Source organism: Ambystoma mexicanum, chromosome 11, assembly GCF_040938575.1.
Source record: "Ambystoma mexicanum isolate Mex_15411 chromosome 11, UKY_AmexF1_1, whole genome shotgun sequence".
In the NCBI taxonomy this organism is placed as follows: Eukaryota; Metazoa; Chordata; class Amphibia; order Caudata; family Ambystomatidae; genus Ambystoma; species Ambystoma mexicanum.
Genome location: NC_090934.1, coordinates 1,107,003,049 through 1,107,022,007, shown reverse-complemented (window position 1 = coordinate 1,107,022,007; position 18,959 = coordinate 1,107,003,049). Strand labels below are relative to the sequence as shown.

General features: G+C 44.0%; 1 protein-coding gene across 2 annotated transcripts in view; it reads left to right on the top strand.

The window, feature by feature from the left end:
- Positions 1-18,959, top strand: part of CIB2 (calcium and integrin binding family member 2) — a 725,063-nt gene that overhangs the window by 576,492 nt on the left and 129,612 nt on the right. For both annotated transcript variants that reach the window (XM_069624410.1, XM_069624411.1), the window contains exon 5: positions 15,854-16,049. In XM_069624410.1, the coding sequence (XP_069480511.1) occupies positions 15,854-16,049 (196 nt within the window). The remainder of the gene's footprint in view (positions 1-15,853; positions 16,050-18,959) is intronic.

Here is an 18,959-nt window from a genome sequence, read left to right as displayed (position 1 = left end):
GGGCTGCTTCTCTCCTCTTGCGTGGCTGTGATGTGTACCCAAACAGGGAGCACCAGCCTTAAGAGATGGCCTTTTGGAAGTGCTGCTCCATTTACTGGGATTGTTAATCTGGTGTGTGGGCCAATCAGGAGGGCTTGAAGTCGGGGTCGGCGGTGCAGGATTTGTGCTACATTGTGGTCTGCGGCTGGGGAACGAGGGTCGCAGCCATGATGTGTACTTATTCCCTTACAAAAGCCCAACTGGACCAGAGATACGAGATTATCATTTATAACACATTTCTAGTTGGCACGTGTTCACCCCCTAGAAGGTGTCATAGCCGATACCCTCTTAGCATTAAGGTTAGTGCTGGTAAAGATTGAATCAGTTGAATTGATGCATCTCATCTGATTTTCGGAGCTCCATGATTTAATGGGATTCCTTTGTCTGGATTAGGAGCTACTTTGTGCTTCTTAGAGTTTAATGTGAAGAACCAGGAATGAGATGCAAACACAGAGGTGGTTGGTATTTATTTTTATTAACTGATAACAGCTGGAAAATGCCTCACTGTCCCTAATCTAGGAGCCACTCCCTACCTCAACCAAAAACTAAGGGTCTATCTTGTGTCAAGATGTCCAAAGCAAACATTTCCTATGTCTGAAAACCTACACTACCCTAGCCCTCACATTCTAAACTAATTATAAGGGGTTAAGGGCATTGCCCTTGGCTTGAAAAGTGCACAAATGTTCAGATTCCACAAAAAGGTATAAATCAAACACAAGTTTCAAATGGATAATATTCACAGTTCCAGTGAATGACTCCCTTCCCCAGGTTTCTCTTCACCAAAACAAAAAGGTGAAAATAATAACCAAGTTCTTTGTAGCTCATGAGGATAACCCCTTGCTCTTGGTGTTGCAATTCGGTTTAGGGGAAATGGCACCTAACCCTAGTTCCTTTCCACATTTAATAAAATTCTAAATCCTAAGGGTATGAATCTTCAAATTGGGTGCAGGTCCCAGACTCGCAAAGCACCTGGTATACTCTCCTATGAGTTTCTCTTGCGCAGTTCCTTATGGGAGAGAATTCCAGATATGCAATTCAGGACTTTGTTGAAATCTTTCACATTCAGTAAAAAGGGGGCATGAGTCTTCCCCAAGTTACTTCTTATCATTGGTGTGTTTGTATCTTCCCAAATACTAGGACTATGAAAATCAGTCCGTAATGTATGCTGTAGGACATTTGCCTCCCATTTCAATTAGGGAATGCCTTCTCCAGCTCTCCCGTGGCCCGAACTTCCACTGTGGGTTCACATTTCCCTTGACCTCTCTGCCCCCGTTTGGGGCTCTCTCTCTTTCTCTCTTTCTCTCTTTCTCTCTTTCTCTCTTTCTCTCTTTCTCTCTTTCTCTCTTTCTCTCTTTCTCTCTTACCCCCCTCCAGGCAGCATGTATCTGCGGCTGGTGGCAGACTGCACGTCGCTGTGGCTTCCCCTGCCGTCACAAAGCTCCTTCTTTGGCATCTCTCTTGCCTGTGGGAAAGCATCTTCAGACCAGATGCCACCTCCTTCTCTTTGTGCCCCTACTCTGCCTTGCTTGCCACTTTCTGGATTCCCATCCCAAGTTGGGAAGTCTTCTCCATGGTTCTCCTGCGTCTCCATTCTCACCTGTCTACATGAAATCTTGGCTTCCCTGGCAGCGGTTAGCCAGTCAGGTCTCTCCGCTTCTATCAACTCTTCCATCTTTGCACTCCCGCTTCAAGGAAGGGAGTTTCTCAGAGCCACTCGGCTTCCTCCAAGCACTAGACTGCTCCTTCTGGTTCAGCCTAGTAATCTTCATTTGGGTAGTCCTCATTCTCGTCTCGGTCTTTGCAATTCAGGTTCCCATAGAATATTGAAGGATACTGTCAGCAGGCTTTACAGGTTGTTGAACGGGATTATCACAATATGCCATCAAGGCACGAGGAATAGAGGGGATATCCCTAAAAGGGACAGAGGGATACCATGTCTCATTTGGTGATTCCTGTCACTCCCCCTAAGGGTCGCCTCCCCTCGTGTGATCCTCCCTCGCATAGCCACACCCAGGATCAGGTAGTCGCTGCTGTACGTTGGCCATACGGGGAAAAGCTACCTCAGGCAAGAGACCTGTTTGTTCTTAATTTGTAGGTGACTTGGAGGTTTTGTACAACATTTTTTCACGACAGAGTGATTGTTCAAATTTAACACTGATCCGCTGGAGTCCTCCAGCCTGTGCCATTTCTGCTGGTAGTTAATATTGAAAACAGCTTGGTACCACATGTAGAAGCATAGAGATTACCTCCTGAGAGCTTCAAATACCTTGTTGAATCCTCTCCTGTGGTTGACCACCTCTGCCGAAAAATAGTTTGAGAACCTGATTGTGGCTCTAGTCCATTTAACTTCTGCACATGCTCTGTAGGCCCTCAGGATAGCAATTTTGTGCTGAAAGCTGAGGAGTTTCATGAAACTTGTTCTGGGTGCTGTGTTTTCCCAAGGCCTAATTCCTTCCATTATTCTGAAATTCACTTCAATATTTTGTGTTCTCTCATCAAAACAATATCTACTCGAATACTAATACATTCTTACTATGAAGTAGCCATCTTAATTTTTGAACTAAAAGTATACTTTTTAGTCAAATGTTCTCTGTATTTTTTGAATCGTTTGAATTTCCAGAACTACATGCACAACATTATTATTTGCTTCATTGTTCCAGTTAGACTGATGGACCCCAGTAGAAATTGGGGATACAGCATTCTGTATCCGATACTCTTCAAAGATACTCTTGAGAGATTGCAACACTCTCTCCTAGCCGGATGCAACTCCTTCTCCATGCTTCAAGAAATGTTTCCACTTTCTTCAAGCCGGCTGTGATCCCATCTCTTCCAAAAAAGCCATCCTAGTATCCCCCGATTCCAAAAACCTACTGCCCAATCATTAACCCCTTCCTTGCCAAGCACCTGGAATCGGCTGTGTCCGTAAATCCTACTTTAATGACCTCTAGACAAAACTGAATCCGTCTTGATCATAGATGACCTGTGCAAGGTTTCAAGAGAGGGTGGAGTCAGTGCCCTCATGTTCCTGATCTGGTCTCCAGCATCCACCACTGTCGACCACCACGTGTCAAGAATCCGCTCAGGTTCCTAAGCAGAATACTCATTTGGGGTACCACAAGAGGAAACCTCTAAAGTTTCTCTGCACATGTACCCTTCACCTAGCATTGTCATTGGTGTCTGGTCAGCTGCCATGATCCCAACGAAAGACCTTGTCAGCTGCTGCTAGTCTTAATGACACGTGCATGTTCTCTACGATCAAGTCTTCACATTTTTGCCACGTCCTGCCTGCTCGTATCTAGAATCCCTCTGCCAGTGTTGTCCACCCGCCGAACTGCCCACCTTGGTGAGATTAGGAATCGGCGGGAAAGCCTGAGCACCTGGGTAGTGGGGCATGCTCTGGATATTGATTACTGTTCTCTCTCTTTCAGCCTCACTAGCTTTTCTCTGCACAGCTATTCGTTCCAGGCTGTACTTCCTTTACGCCACAAGCCTGAGGGAAGACGCCTGCTCCTCTCCTGCCCAGATGGACCTGACCCACTTGCCTTCCCAATGCATCTAGCTATTTTCATAGTGGGTATTCAGTTGGTAAGAGGGTCTGAACGAGCTAACACGATTTCTTGTTTGATAGTTGCGAACCCAAAATCCGACCTTTTCTGGATTGCTTGATTCATTTCTTACAGATGTCATGTCACCACTTACAGCTCTCTTTCTACTGAAAGGCACCTCTTTTAACTTGTGAAATCTGTTACAGCCTTCTTATTTTCTTCACTGATAGCCTCACTCATTTCCTCATTCATACTTTTCTATTCCAATCTGCAGGCGCTCACAATTCCTACTATAATGTAATAAGAACTGTACTCCGCTTTTATCAGTTTCTACCGTTGCATGTCCACATTCTTAACTAGTTGTGTCGCAATTGCTTTAAATTCAGCAGTAATAAAACATATTCTAGTCGCAACCTACGATCCCGAATATAGGTTTTTATCCATCTTTTCTTTATTGTTTGGACTTCTCCTGTTGCCATCACCATCAATCAAAAGCTTTTGCATCTGACTCAATATTAACCAATTACAACCCCCACCCCAGACCTTCCAGGCAGTCTGCTCCCTCAAGAAAATACTCCTCTACTTGATGTTCCTGCACAAACACTTTCATCTCAAGGCTGTGCTAAATAAATGGAGCTTGCCTAATTAATGAATTGTTCTTTTATAACGTTCTTAATACCGACTGGTTTCTAAGCGCAAGCCCGGGCTTCGAACCTGTGTTGCTATGCCTTGTCTTGCTTCTAAGACAAGCACGTTGCCCCCGAGCTATCCTCCCGGCCTACACTTTCCATCTTTACTTGTCAGGGCACTTAAAGTCCATAACGTAGTAGGTTGTCTGATTATTACAACACATCACAGCGCCCCCATCCCCTCCATCCTCCACTTGCTACCAATTGCCAAACCCATTACATTTAAATACGTCTGCATAATGTGCAGTCTTCCTAATCTTGTGCCACTTATCACCTACAAACTCCAGCATTACCACTGCGATCCTGTCGCTTATGTGAGAAACCCAAAGGTTTTTCACTTACTAGGCCCCTGGAATCTGTCATCCAGGCGCCCAGGACACGGCCATCGCTATTGGATCCAGTTCCTCGGGGTGGACCAGTGGGGGCGGATCACCTGGATGGGGGGGTTCTTCGGGCAGTGGAGGTGGGACACCGACGGGTGAGATGCGGTACCCCAATCCCTGTAACACCTTTTCCCCATCGAACCCTGTAGGATATTTAAAAACTCTACCCCTAACCCCCTTTTCCGACATGAAATCACTTTCTTACACAGAGAAAGACAACGGACTAACACCAGAGCAGTTTACCTGACATGTCCCAATACAAGGGTCAGGCAGAGTTAGGCAATTGACAGAAAACACGCCCAGCTGACGGCCCTTACCTTCCCCACAGGGATAAAAGGCTGAGCACGTGAGCACACTACGAGCAAGGCCAAACGCACAAGTGGACAGCTATTCCAGACCAGCAGTTCAAGAGGAGGAGAAAAGCGGCGAGACCTGAAAGGACGTCGAACAGGGAGTTGCCCTTGCCCTTTTTCACTCAGAACTGCGAAGCCTCAGATAAAGGACTTACAGGACCGGGGAATACAGTTGGCGTTTGGTATGACAGATGTCAATGGTGCACGGGGGCCTCCCGCATGGATAAAACAGGTACGGAAGTACGCTGGCTACTGTGGTACTCCAGAGGCAAAACAGACCAGTGGGTTCAACACAGCCGGTGAGTCGGAGAAAGCTGATAGCAAACCGAACTGTGTTGAGCCTAAGGTTGAAAGTGGCAACATTATATGTTAACAAAGAACTTGTGTTTTGAATGCTTGAGAAAACCAATGAAAAGTGTTAGCTGCAGAGTGCCAGGTGCCACAGGAGTGCTCATTCGAAGGACTCTGGCTGGCCCCTTTGTTTTGTGGTGAAACTACAAGTTCCAGAAGGCCCTAGGAGAGGGCAGTGTTAAGGTCAGAGTGGTCCTACAGAGGTCACACAAAATCCTCTGTACAATCATAAGTCTGACCCATTTCCAAGAGAAAGCTAGGAGATGGGAACCCAGCTTTCGGATGAGCAAGCAAATTAAGGACTGCATTAGAAATACATGAACTGTGTTAAAGATGGCTATGTGAACCCGACGGAGGGATGCCAAGGGAAAAGCTTAGCGAGTAAATCCTGCAAGTGATAAAGCAAAGAGAACGGTGAAATTGGCAAACATGAACCCGGTTAGGGATGCCTGCGAATCTGGGTGAAGCATCATGCACCCAAGAACATTGTGTTGATATTCAAAGTAAAAGGCTGTAGTGAACCCAGCAGAGGGAGCCCCACGCTGCAAGAAGCATCCGATCCCGGCAGAGGGAGATCCTAGAGGCGAAGAACAATTGCCCAAGGTGCAAGCCACCGAAGAAACTGTTTGTTTGCTTGTTGTTTGATCCAGCAGGCCTTCTAAGGCAAGAGACTTTGTAGAAAAGAGACTTGGCCCCTGAAGGCTCTGCTATCGTTGAATGGAAATGTGAGCCTCGTGCTGAAGAGGCCCAGGAGTGTGCTGTGCTCAGAGGTCCTGCCTTGTCGAGTGCCTAAAACGTAGGGAAGGGAGACCCAGCTATACCATCCTGACTTATCATTTTTGAGAACACTTCTTTCTTTTCTGGTGAACATTATCCCACACTCATTTTGTAACTTAGTGGTAAGGTTTGCCAATATTGTTTTTTAGTATAGGCCCTTTTTATTTGACAAGACACTAGTAGGACTGCCTTATTATTTGATGGTTGTAGATTGCTCCCATTTTAGATTTAGTTTAGGGTAGGTGTTTTTCCACCCTGCACTTGCAGATTAATAAACACCCTTGAGCTGTGATCACTTGTGGCTGTCTTTACTGTTTCCACCATGAGTTGCTTACACTTACCCTTGGACACACATCACACCTTCTGTCACTTCAGTAGGTCACGCTCTACAGGGCACACCTTCAGAGCTCCCACATCCTAACTCTGGACTGCATCACTTCTTGGATTCAGACCCTTCCAGACCATGCTGCCTTCAGCAGGGCAATGAACAAGTGGCTCTTTCAACAGTAACTGTCCCCTGGCACTGATTTACCTCACCTTATGCACGAAGCTAAGAGACCACCCTAGTGGCATATAATAGCAATTCTGCTATTACTGACAATATTTAATATGTAGGTTAGTGCTTTCACACCAGAAAAAAAAATACTAGTTCGATTTTCAGTAATTGCATATGAGGAATGTTCTCTAATGGCTCACAGTTCTAGTTTGTATTTGGATATGTATGGGCATGGCGGCCATAAAACTGACTGGGCTCTTTGCAGATTTAGGGCTGTATGTGATCAGTTCCCCCTCGTTTTCCCATTAAGCTCAGGACTGCCACCGCAGAGACAAAACACTGCAATTATGCTTTATTAGCATAACTGCAATGCTTACTTTCTACAGAACCCTCACTCCTCCAGTCATGCTTGTAAAGAAATGGCTTGTCACCAGCCAGCCACACGTACACGCCTCATGTTCTCCTGCAGAGCAGATGGCTCATTGTAAAGTGCTTGCTTCTGACATTTGTGTTCACACTGCAGGTCACCAATTCAAGACTCCGATGGAGTACGTCAATTTTTCATTATTTTGGGGTCTATCCATGGTGTACCCTTAACTTGGAAGATGGTAAGTAGCCCCAGTATCCTGAAGCAGCAAACACTGTGGTAGCAAGCATTCTACTAAAACATAACCTATTAGTAGTTGTGCCAAACATCGGCTTCTCGTGGGTAATAGAGGTCAGGCTGCGGGGGAAATGCTATTCTGTGTCAATTATTTTCTAGTCTGCCCATCTTGCAATCCGAATACAACCCATCAGAAAGGCAATGATTGTGGATGAACTAGATTCCCTTCCCCAAGCTTTCAGGCACTTCAAAATGACAAATAGGGGGTGCGTCCCAGACACTTTTGTCCAATGAACGGTTCTTTACTTTTCTCAAGACAGTTCTCAAAAGTTCCCACAATACTTTAAACTGACAATCAGGGGGAGCGTCCCAGCCCCTCTTGTCTAGCAAAGTTCTCAAAAAGGTTCTCGCAACACTTCCAACTGACAGGCAGAGGGTACAAAGCACCTCTTGTCTGGCAAAGCTCTTAAAACGTTCATAAAGCAAAGGGTCCTTCACTTGGAAACTGGTGTTCTCCTACCAGATTTCCCAACAGTTCATCAATGTCAAACACAACAAAACAGTTCTTCTGGCTAGAGGAAAACCTGGCAATACTTGCTCTCTCTTGGCCCTTGGCAATGCTTGCACTGGGTTTTAACAGTTCAAAATTCATAAGATTTGTCTGCACTTCGTTCACTCTCATGCAAGTGAAAGGATCTGCGCTGCGCACGCGGACATCGTAGTGCCTGGTTGTCACTCACTTGCCTCAAACTCACTGGGTAAGTTGTTTCCCTGTGTTCTGCTGGGTGTGTAGAACCCAGCTATGTGCAGCTCCTCCCGACCAGGCACCCAACCTTGCTTGAGTCACTGTTGCTTTTGCCACGCTGGATGGGAGCCATCTGACATCCCTGTTGCTATCTGGCACACAGGGACAACTCGGCTGCATTCACTGCACAAGTTCTGTAAGGGTAACAAAGAGAGGTATAGACCCTCTCAGGACCTGCGATGGTTCCGGCGTACCCTTGCCTCTCCAGCCCTGCTTCGAACTGCTTCTCCTGCTCATTCCCCTTCTCCTTAATCTACACCTGAGAAGGATTGTTATACCGCCCATTCTTTCTCGGGTGATGCCGATCTCCACTCATTTGCTGATTATCACGATCCTGGCACTTGGTATCCCTCTTCTTTGTCTCTGTGCCAAAGTGGTGTTTTGTCTTCTTCCCAGTACCAAAGTGGTGTGTGTACGCCTATGGTTGTCAATGAGAAAACAGAGAAGGGACTTAAAATAGCCCATGAAGGCTTGTGGAACGGAAGGGACATCATGGAAGGGAAAGGGGGAATACCGTGTCTCATTTTCAGGCACCCCATCTCCTCTCCCCAGATCACCTCCCCTCAGGTAGTCCTCCCTCGCAAATCCACCCCCAGGGTCAGGATCTGGCAGCTTCGGCCTTTCCTTGGCCACCTAGGTGGAGGCTGCTTTAGGAAAAGGAGTGAGGATGCCATCAGATTCCTAACAACTGTGGCAACTAAAGTAAACAGACATTTGCTGACACCTCTCTTGCTAGAATATCGGACTAAAGTCTTTGCCTTTGTGTGTTGAGAAGGATGGAGAGGACTCTGTTACTGTGGAGCAGAAATATGGGGGAAACTGGAAGATTTGACAACCAACTGGTTGACCGAGGCCGATAAGCCTGATGTAAAACCATTAGCATGTCAGCCAGAGCATCAGGTGACCGACCTTTCTCAATATCCCCCTCTGAGAAAAACTTAATATTGGGAAATCTCACTCCAATTTCCCTGTCGGAAAGCTATTGTTATGGTGTTTACTGACTAGCTTCGCGAAGCAATAGAGAGCTTTACAAGTCATAGTGAAGGTCAATATGTCAGGGAGGAGTAATGGATTTGAGAATTCTGTCTCTGTGGGACATAGTAAGAGATCCTGAATCTGTGGCGCAGTTCAAGAGGGGCTTTCCGAGACCGCTAGGGCTGTTGAAAATTCAGCTACATTTTGGGCAGAGCGATCCGTGACTAATATTGCCCCGTTTGACCTTTTGGCAAGGTCACCAATTTCTATACAGGCCAGTCAACCTGCCTGAGGGAAAACAGCAGCAGGTGAGAGGATCTCTACTGATGTGCTGGGGTGGGAAGAAAGTGGAGAGATGTAAAGGAAGAGCTGGCGGGCCAGGCATACTCTTGTGTGGTGAAGAGTAGGAGTGGCCAGTGCTGGTGAACTGGAAATTAGGCAAAATGATACTACGAAAATGGGAGTGCCTTTTAGAATCCCATGGGGCTGAGGCTGTCACTCACATTTCAGATGGAGGTCTGCATTTTTTGATATGGTGGGGAAAGCATAGATGTGCTGGAATACAGAAGAATAGAAAGACTTGGAATAGTTGGTCATTTATCAGGCTTTGTGATTCACAAAGGAGGATAGGATAGGTGTAGCTCAGGGGCAACGTGCTGGCCTTAGAAGCAAGACCACATGTCGCAACACAGGTTAGATCCCCCGGGTCCGCGCTTAGAAACCTCTGGGTATTAAGCGCGTTATAAATAACCTATCATAACACTGGGACGTTATTGGCCCGTGAGGGACCTGTGTTTAGAAATATTTCTTTTCATCTATATGCCAGCGTGCTTTAAGGGGTAAGGAGTGAGAGTAGAGAGTGACGTAGAGCCCGACATCTTTTGCCAGATGTGCATGTTGGCCTGCGTGCAGCACTGCAATTGAGCCGTCCCTTGCCAATGAGCAGGAAGGCACGTTCTACACAAGCCAAAAGGCCTATACTCCATAAGGAGCTCCTTCGCTATAATATGGGTTATTTTTGCGCGCGTTCCTCGTTATAGACCGGAGCAAATAGATATTGAAGCTTGAAAGAGACAGCAGACCCCCATTACTGCACTTGAATATGCACTCCTGCTTGCTTCGCGACTGACGGTCGGTCACACGAATGCATAACTAAGTGCTTCGTTGTGAGCAGGACGTTTGTGGCGCACTGCACGATGACCGCACTGCTCCATGCGCAGTCCAAGTGGTCCTCAACGCAAGGCTTCCAGGATGCGAAGGGGGACTATTTGCCATCGGCAGGCAGCAACCAGTAAGTTGTAAACCCATTCGCTCAGTACATTTTTCTTGCGAGTCTCAAGGAAGAAGGGAATGGCCTCTTTCCGCTTCCGCTCCAGTAGGACTTGCAAGAGCTTTCATTGCCACCACAGAAATTCGCACTGGGAATTTCCAAAGTCCCTTTCATGCTTTGGTTCATCCGGCCTCTTCTTTTATTTTCATTTTTTAAGATGTGTGGCTTTTAAGTTTTCAAAAACAGGCTTTAACGGTGAAAATTAAGGGAAATGAATGAAACCTGGAAACACATTTAAGAGTGCTTCAATTCATTTCATAGTCCTTTTCAGCCCTATTCTAAATATGCCTTTTGGTACAGTCCTAATGATCAGTTTAGTGCATGGGTGATGCCAAAATGAAACCCAACAGACCTTGCACATTCTTGATGGTGTTTGAAAGATAAAAAGGTGCTGCAGGACTATTGGGCTTTCAGAGATCCATGCCTGCCATGAACTCGCCATATTGTAATATTAGTAGTCACAATGGTACTCCCAAAAGTCACCCCAAAGATATGCAAGCGTGCATCATGCACATTACTTTAGCGCAACCATGGACCCATGGGCGTTAGGGCGCAGACAGAACACAAAACACAATAACATGGGAAGTCTGAGAAACAGTCATAGTCAAAGAGCATAAGTCAAAGCTGTGTCTGAGATTTAAGACAACGACCATGTTTTCAATTTTTTTCTTAAAAAGGTCAAGGTGACCTGGCCACGCAACTCAGGGGGGAGCAGATTCCAATCCTTAGGGGCTGCAGAAAAGAAGGCTCCATTTCCTACCTTCTTGGATCTACATCTGGGAGGAATCGGATAATTCTGATTACTAGACCTAAGGTTCTGCTGTTAATCTTATTAGTGATAACGTCCTGAAAATACGAAGGCATAAGGCCCAGTCTACATTTGAAGGTGATAGCCAGGAGTTTGAACCGGGCTCACGCCTCCACAGGAAGCCAATGCAGATAACATCTGGCTGCCGAGACATAGTCATGGGGTAATAGTACAATGACCACTCTAACCGCACCATTTTAAACAACTTGGAGTCAATTGGTATCCGCTTTACAAAGTCCAACCGAAATACTACAATAATCTATCTTTGCACCGATAATTGCTCTTGCAGTAGTTTCAGCATTGTCCTGGGATATAAAAGGTCTGCGATGCACCAGCAACTTAGCGTAGTAGACTGCTGACGAAACAAGACTACCCCCATGAGCCTTCATGGTCAGCAGCTGGTCAAAAACCACTCCTAGAATTTTAACTTTCGCCTGCAGGGTTACTTTTACTTCCCCCAATAGAAAGCTACTGTAGGAGGGGGTCCAGCTTCACCGACATCGATGGAGTACCCACGATCATCAGCTCTGTTTTTCTCTATTTATGACAAGGTTGTTAGCTAACGTCCAGTTCTCTACCAATGTATAAACTCTATTAAGTTCCTCTTCATCCTGTGAGTGAATACCAATCATAGGGACGACACACAGAGTGTCTGCATAGTTGGAAACCATAGCCCGCTCCTGCTCCAAAAGGGCAAAAAAGGAGCCATAAAGATATTATAAAGGCAGGGAGAAGTTCACCCTCCCAGCGGCACATCAGAATTAACTAAGACCGGTAAGGCCTCTTCCTCCTCAAAGAACCCTGACTTTCTCTGTTGTCCAAGAAAGAACTAATCCATTGACTGCAGATGTGGAGAAATTGGCCACCTCTGCCATTCTGGCAACCAGAATGGCATGGTTGACAAAATTGAATACGGCTGACAGATCTAGTGATATTAAAAATATTGATGGACCCCTATCAATTTGCTCCAAAAGCCTCAATTTCACCTCCAATAGAATGGTCTTGGTTCCAAATCCTTGTCTGAATCCTGATTGATAACTATTAAGGATGGTCAACTTGTTCAGATGTTGCGAGATCTGACTGTAAGCAATACCATCAAGAATTTTTTAACAAAAAAGGCTTGTTTTGTTATGGGCCTATAGTTAAGCGGATCCTCCAAATCCAGGGCAGGTTTTTTCAAAGTGGAAGTAGCCCAAGCTTGTTTTTCTATATCTGCTGGAACAGAACCCTCCTGCAGAGAGGAGTTCACAAATGTACATACAGCATCCAGCAGTACGGGAGGACAAGATTTGATTATCATACAGGAATAGGGATCTCCCTTACTTCTAGTTGTCTTCAACTGCTCCACCACCACTGCCAGATCGTCAACCGTAATAGGGGGAAAAACTAAATTGAGCAATCGAAAAACATCTAACAAAAGACTCCGTCCCACTACTACGGGATGTTCAGCGTTGGAGATCTTGGGCTATGTCAGACCTACCCTTTAGCTTATTTTGCATTGCATTTTGAATTTCCTGGCACCAGGTTGCATCCTTTATAGGGGGCCAATGGCTGGGAGATGTTCTCTTGTTCTTTTACTATTTTCAAAAGTTCTCTGACATTGGATTTGGCATTCTGAATTCTTGAATTGTGTAAGTTTCTCTTTGCTTCCACAATCGCCAATTTATAAGATTTGGCAGCTGCTTTATACTCTGCCAAAGATCGAAAGCACGGGTTTGCTTTGCAAGAATGGAACTTAAGGGTTCACTCTACCTCATCTTTACACGCCTTTCTGCAATGCTTGCCTGAAGCCACAGGCCCTTTCCTAACGAGGATTCTGTGTTTATACCATCATCAAAAATGTTGTGGAAATGTTCATTCAAATATAAAATGTGCTAAAAGATTGCCATGCATGTCTCAAAAAAAAGGCAGATGAAGTGTTTCTGTTGCATCTTGATGACAAGCGGTCTGGAAACCAATGGCAGGCTTTATATAAATACTAGTGGGTTACCCTAGTGGTGCGCCAGATACTTTGTTAATGTCTGTCATTCTCTTGTTCAAAAATAAAATATAACAGAAAATAGGACAAGTGGCAATTGCATTTTATTTTCTCAAATGCCCATATGTTGACATGTGGTTCGACCTTGCGTAGGTCTTTTTCAAAACTGGACTAATGGTATTAACCACAAGAGTTATAAAACCAATGTTGTTCGTTTGCCATATTAAAGTGTACAAACAATAGTGTCAAACAGTTAAACTATACAAAATAATAAATAAAGAATGTCAGTCCATGGATGATCATCAAAATATGTAGAATAAACAAAGATCAAAAGAGAAACATAAAGAAAATGAGGAATTGTATACGTATATTTAAGAGACACATGGATACCATAGGGCTGGCAAAGGGAGGACTGTTAAGGAGAGAGAGTTATGAAAAATATCAGTCAATGAATGTTGATATAGAGATTATATAGCACACATGTGCTTCTCATTAGCTCATAAGGTGGTCAGTGTCTATGGTGTAAAATTCTCATGCACTTTTTTGTGCTTATGTTGTGCAATATAGTGAAGGACTGTGCCTATAAACTTGCGGTAATTTGTGCTTTAAAATGATCTATTGTGTAATGGGTTTTAAGTTGAGCCCCATGCATGTGCGCCTTATTTCTTTTAAACATTTCTTCGCTGATATTTTGGTAGGTTCTCACAAACGGATATGTGGGATGAATCCCCTGCTCCCAAAAAGATGCGTACTTTTTTCTAAGGAAGGATACCTAAACATACATTCCTATTCTACCAATCATTGTAGTGCATTGCAATAATCTTGCTCCAAATATATTGTGTAGTTTTAATTACATGTATTCATGCAAAAACTGTTGGTGTTCTAATGGGTATTGTCCTTGAGAAGTGAGTACAGACAAATGGCTAGCACGTGCAGTAATATGTGTCCACTACTCACAATAATGCTTACACTGGTTGCCCACGTTGCCCTCTACATTATATGGCCTTAGTTGGAAAGGTTTGGCTAAATGACTGTAAGCCTATATTTCAGAACGTAGCTTACCCTACTGTGCTTATCCCCTTATTAGGGAAGGGTAATCCTTGCTTGTGCGGTGCCCCACCTGCGACTTTTGTCCTGCAGGCTCCATTTTTAATATATATGAACAATGGTGACGTCACACGCTCCAGCGTCCGTCTTGGCAGAGGATCTTGCTCCTTGTATGGACAGCGATACCTTGTACTAGTCTTAATTATGAATGTGATCAGTTGGCAGTGATTTCGGCCTATATTAATAACAAATATTGTATTTGTTGTTTAATTTACATATACTAAACTTGCTCTTAAACCGTGTTGCCCCACTTTTATTTTATGATGGATGTGGTTGTCTGGTTTGAAATTTCGTTGTATAATTTATCAGTCTGAATTCTAAGAGTAGGATAGCCCATTTCAGCTAAGAAGCAAGATATGCCACAGTGCTAGTCAGTAGCCACCCCTGCAAGTTCAACTCCAGTTGGCAGCCACAGAACAATGCATTGTGGGTATGGAAATCAGCTCAAAAGCATGCTTTTAGTTCCAGAAATTCCTCGTCTTCTAGGGCAGCACTATTTATTTACATAGATTTCAGAGGTACACTTGTCAAATTGAAGCTGCTATTCAGTCATTAATAATAGTCACTCGCACTCACAATTTCTCACATTACAACAGTAATTAATTCTTACCCAGGCTCAATTAATACTCGCCAATGGCTAGTGGCGAGTTGACATTTTAAGGCCTGGCTTTATCGACCGAAGCCAGATACCGCTCAAGATGCAGGCAGCCCACATATGTGTTTCGCTCTCCGTATGGATCACCAGTGTGGTATAGTATAGCAACTTTATGATTGGAGCATTTGGACAGGTTTAGGAAAAAACATTGATGTTATGATGGCATAAACAAACATGTAAAAACCCTTCTACCCAAAATCTGGGAGTAGAATTGGCCATGCTAGCTAAAAAGTCATACATGCCGTGGAGCCACCGTAAGCGATCCCTGGAAGTTCCCCTACAGTTCAAGCCACTGAGCAATGGATTGTGTGGATGCTAATTAGCTTAATATCATGCTATGAATTTTAAGGAACAGGAAAGTGTTGTAAACAGTCTTCTCTTTGTGTCACAAAGTAAAGGGATATTTTTCCAAAGTGAGCGATGATTTTCTGTAAATGTCCAATAATAAAGAGTGCAATGTTGTCTTGGGAAATCTGTCAGACCACACTGCAATTTGTTGCTAATATAAATTCCAGTAATGTAGCATAATCTTGCACAGTGTACATAGAAATTAATTGAGGATGTTTGAATATTCCATTAAGCACCACTATGATAGTTTCAACGTAACCTTTCTGAAACGGAGCCTTTGACAATCGATCAAAACACATGCTTTTGTAAACATTATTGGTGAACGGAATCCAAAGCGGGATTACAGAATTATAGATGCTCGGACTACTTTATAAGCATTTAGTGGTCATGGGATATGGCAGAGGTTTCCCTATGTGAGGCAGAATACACAACCTTGTCGCTGGTGAATTTTCATTTTTGTTCAAAACATTGCCATTGACAATCCACCAACTGAGTAGCTAGCTTGACCCAAAGTAAATGAGCAGGACTAATTATTACTTTCACGTTTATAAACACTGATGTTTGAGAAGGTACACAATGTAAGATCCTCTCCCTCCCTATATGTTTGTAGATTTTAATACGGACAACTACATTTGCAAGTCGGATTTGGAGAAGACCCTTAACAAGGTGACACGGGAGGAGCTGACCGAAGAGGAAGTGACCTTGGTTTGTGAAAAAGTCATCGAAGAAGCAGATATGGATGGGGATGGAAAACTAGCCTTTGCTGATTTTGAAAACATGATTTCCAAAGCACCAGATTTCCTCAGGTACCAATCCTCTTGATTTGATATTTTGATTTATCCATTTATGGAGTGCATGGTCATCCCAAAGATGTATCGTGGCGCTAAACAGGAGTGGCGCGAACCAACTGTCATTAGTACAGCGCGGACCAAATTACGTTATACTGTAAAGCAAGATTTTTAATGCCTTTCGGAACCATACAGGATTGGTAACTGTCATAGTACCAATTGCGTTGGCTCCATTCTAGCGCAGCCAGTGTGCACAACACTTAACTCCCTGCTTGGGTACGGTGAAACTTGGGAAGCGTGATCCGGGCAGTAGCTGCCATGCATAAACTCGGACTTGCAAAATAATGCTGACATGTCTTGATTATGAAAAAAGGTATAAAAGCCTGTTGTAGGCTATATAGACAATAGCAAGGACTTGGAAACAAATCCACTCTGCTTCCAGGACCAACAGAGATGACAGAGAGCTGGATTGATGTGTTTTCTTTCCAAGTCTGAAGATCATCCTGGCATCATGGTCCCCAGATACTGTGCTTGAGACACTGGGACTAGACACTGCCTTAGATCGTCAAGCATGACCCGATTGTAGCCACAGGATGGCATCTTGGATCTTATGTTGTTGAACTTCAGTCTGTTCCTATCCATCCACGCCCTACCGTCTCTATGCATCGACTGTACAGGGATCCCTTGAAATCCTAGTCCCCCTGCCCAACTGGAGAGGGGGTGAGGGGAAACATAAACAAAGATGAAAACATTGATTTTGTGCTCACGGAGGAGACGTGCATAGGTTCAGATATGAAGGATGACACTAAGGGGAGAAAGGTGAAAGGCCTGCGACACTCGCAACAAATCTAGGTAGGTGCTACCTAATGGGGGGAGTAAGGATGGCGATATGTTTACATCCAGATAAAAAGGATGCAAATCACTTCCAGGCTATGTATTGGTTATCAGTTTCCCATAGGCAACAAATAGATCTGGCATGTTCACAGTTTCTGATGCATCCAATAGATGGTGTACCGCCATACTATTGTGCCACTTCCATCCTCCTGATGTCATCTAGAACTGATACCATTACATTTTCAGTTCCCCAACCAGGGGAAAAGGATGCTTGCTAGTCATCCAGCAGGTCTTGATTTTCTACCTTACGGTTCTGTGAAATAACATGATGATCAGAAGGGGCTGTGGTGATGAGTGATTGTTTCTTCGTTAAAGTGGCATTAATGGTGGTTTTTAGGAACTATGCCTGATGTATGGGAGAAAGTAACAATGGTTGTTTGATCTCAAGATAGCATTGGTTGTAGATGGAATGTGGCAAGGGCGTCTTGGGGAATTCGTCGGGCAAGCCTTTTTTTACACTGCAGATCAAGTGGGGAGACAATCATTTTCACAAATGTTTTAATATTTTATTTTTTAACAATACTTTTTATTCACTTTTGTCTCAAACATATTTTTGCATAGACTTAAATTATGACAACCACATTCATATTTCAAATCTTCCATTAGGACACTTAGGGGAAATATATGCAAAGGCATAAAAACGAGCACGAGAAATTGTCACAATTTATTATATGGTTACACGCAAATCCGGGAGCCCTTTACCCACAATGAATGTAGCGCACAATAAAAATGCTATGGATTTTATTAATGAAGAGTTCACTATGGTAAGGCCTCCAACCCGTCTCGCACACAACCTCAACAAATACCTGGTGCCACAATGGACTAGGAACCAGGTGGGGTGTATTAAAAAGTGTTTATTAATTTATTTATTTAGTCAAAAATCACAATGACATTACATCAGCCACCAGTGTTGTGGCAACACAAAACAAAATAGCTTCTGTAAAGGCACTGACATAGAGATGTTATCACTATCAATTTATTTTAAATCGCCCACCAAGACAGAAGAAAAGAACCGTTCAACACAGTGATGATAGATTTTTTAAGCGTTCTCCCAGCAACCATAACCCTCCAAACATCAATTTGGCTTGATTTCTTTGAATGGAAAGCAGTGGCAGGGAGTGGGAACACAATGGGGAAAATCGGATTCTAGAATATTTGGTCACAGAACCAAGAGGGGAGAAAGAAAGGTAATGGTAAATTCATTTCGCAGAGCCCAATGGGAGGGAAATTCTGTTTTGAATTATCTATCACAGTTGCAATGGGAAGGAATAGAAAGAAATAGGAAATTCGTTTTTCTACACCTAAAAGTAACACACAGGGCTTTAGGATTATGGTCAGAACAGAATGGGAAAATTGTTTTTTGGGTCGGAATCACAGACGCAATGTAAGACAGAAATGCAAAGGTGGAATTCGTTTTTTCAGAGCACACTGGGAACATGGACAATTTTGTTTTTACACCCTACACACCCTACACACACACACAGAGAACAGGGCTGTGGAGTTAATTCTTTTTGCAAATCTTTCACTATTCCGGCCTACAACACACTGGGAAAAGATTGTTTTTAATGCCAACAATACAGAACCTGTGAATGCAACAGGGGAATTAATTGATTTACTTTGATAAATATGCTAAGGATGTACACAGGCAAACAGGATTTTTCAATGGGAGAATAACTGAAACAATGCTGAAAGAATACAGGGCCTCTACAATCTATGGCTTTTTGGGGGTAGTTCTACTTTCAGGAGAGGTCTGGACTGGGCATTGGGGAGCTTCAGGGCACACTGCTGGGACAGCCAAGGGGGTCAATCAAGGGTCTCCTCTCGTTCCCCAAAGGGTCCCCAATCAGCTTCTTTGTCTCCTGGCTCCTTTCTCCACTGCCAAATTAGGCCTCTCTCTGCTGGGATGTCCTTGCCAGATTTCAGCAGCAGGTCACCTCATGGAATTTGTGGGAGAAGTCCAGCTCTGATGCAAGCTGGCTTAGTTATAGGGCAAATGACATCACTAACTTGTCATAATTCCAACAAAAGGGATTG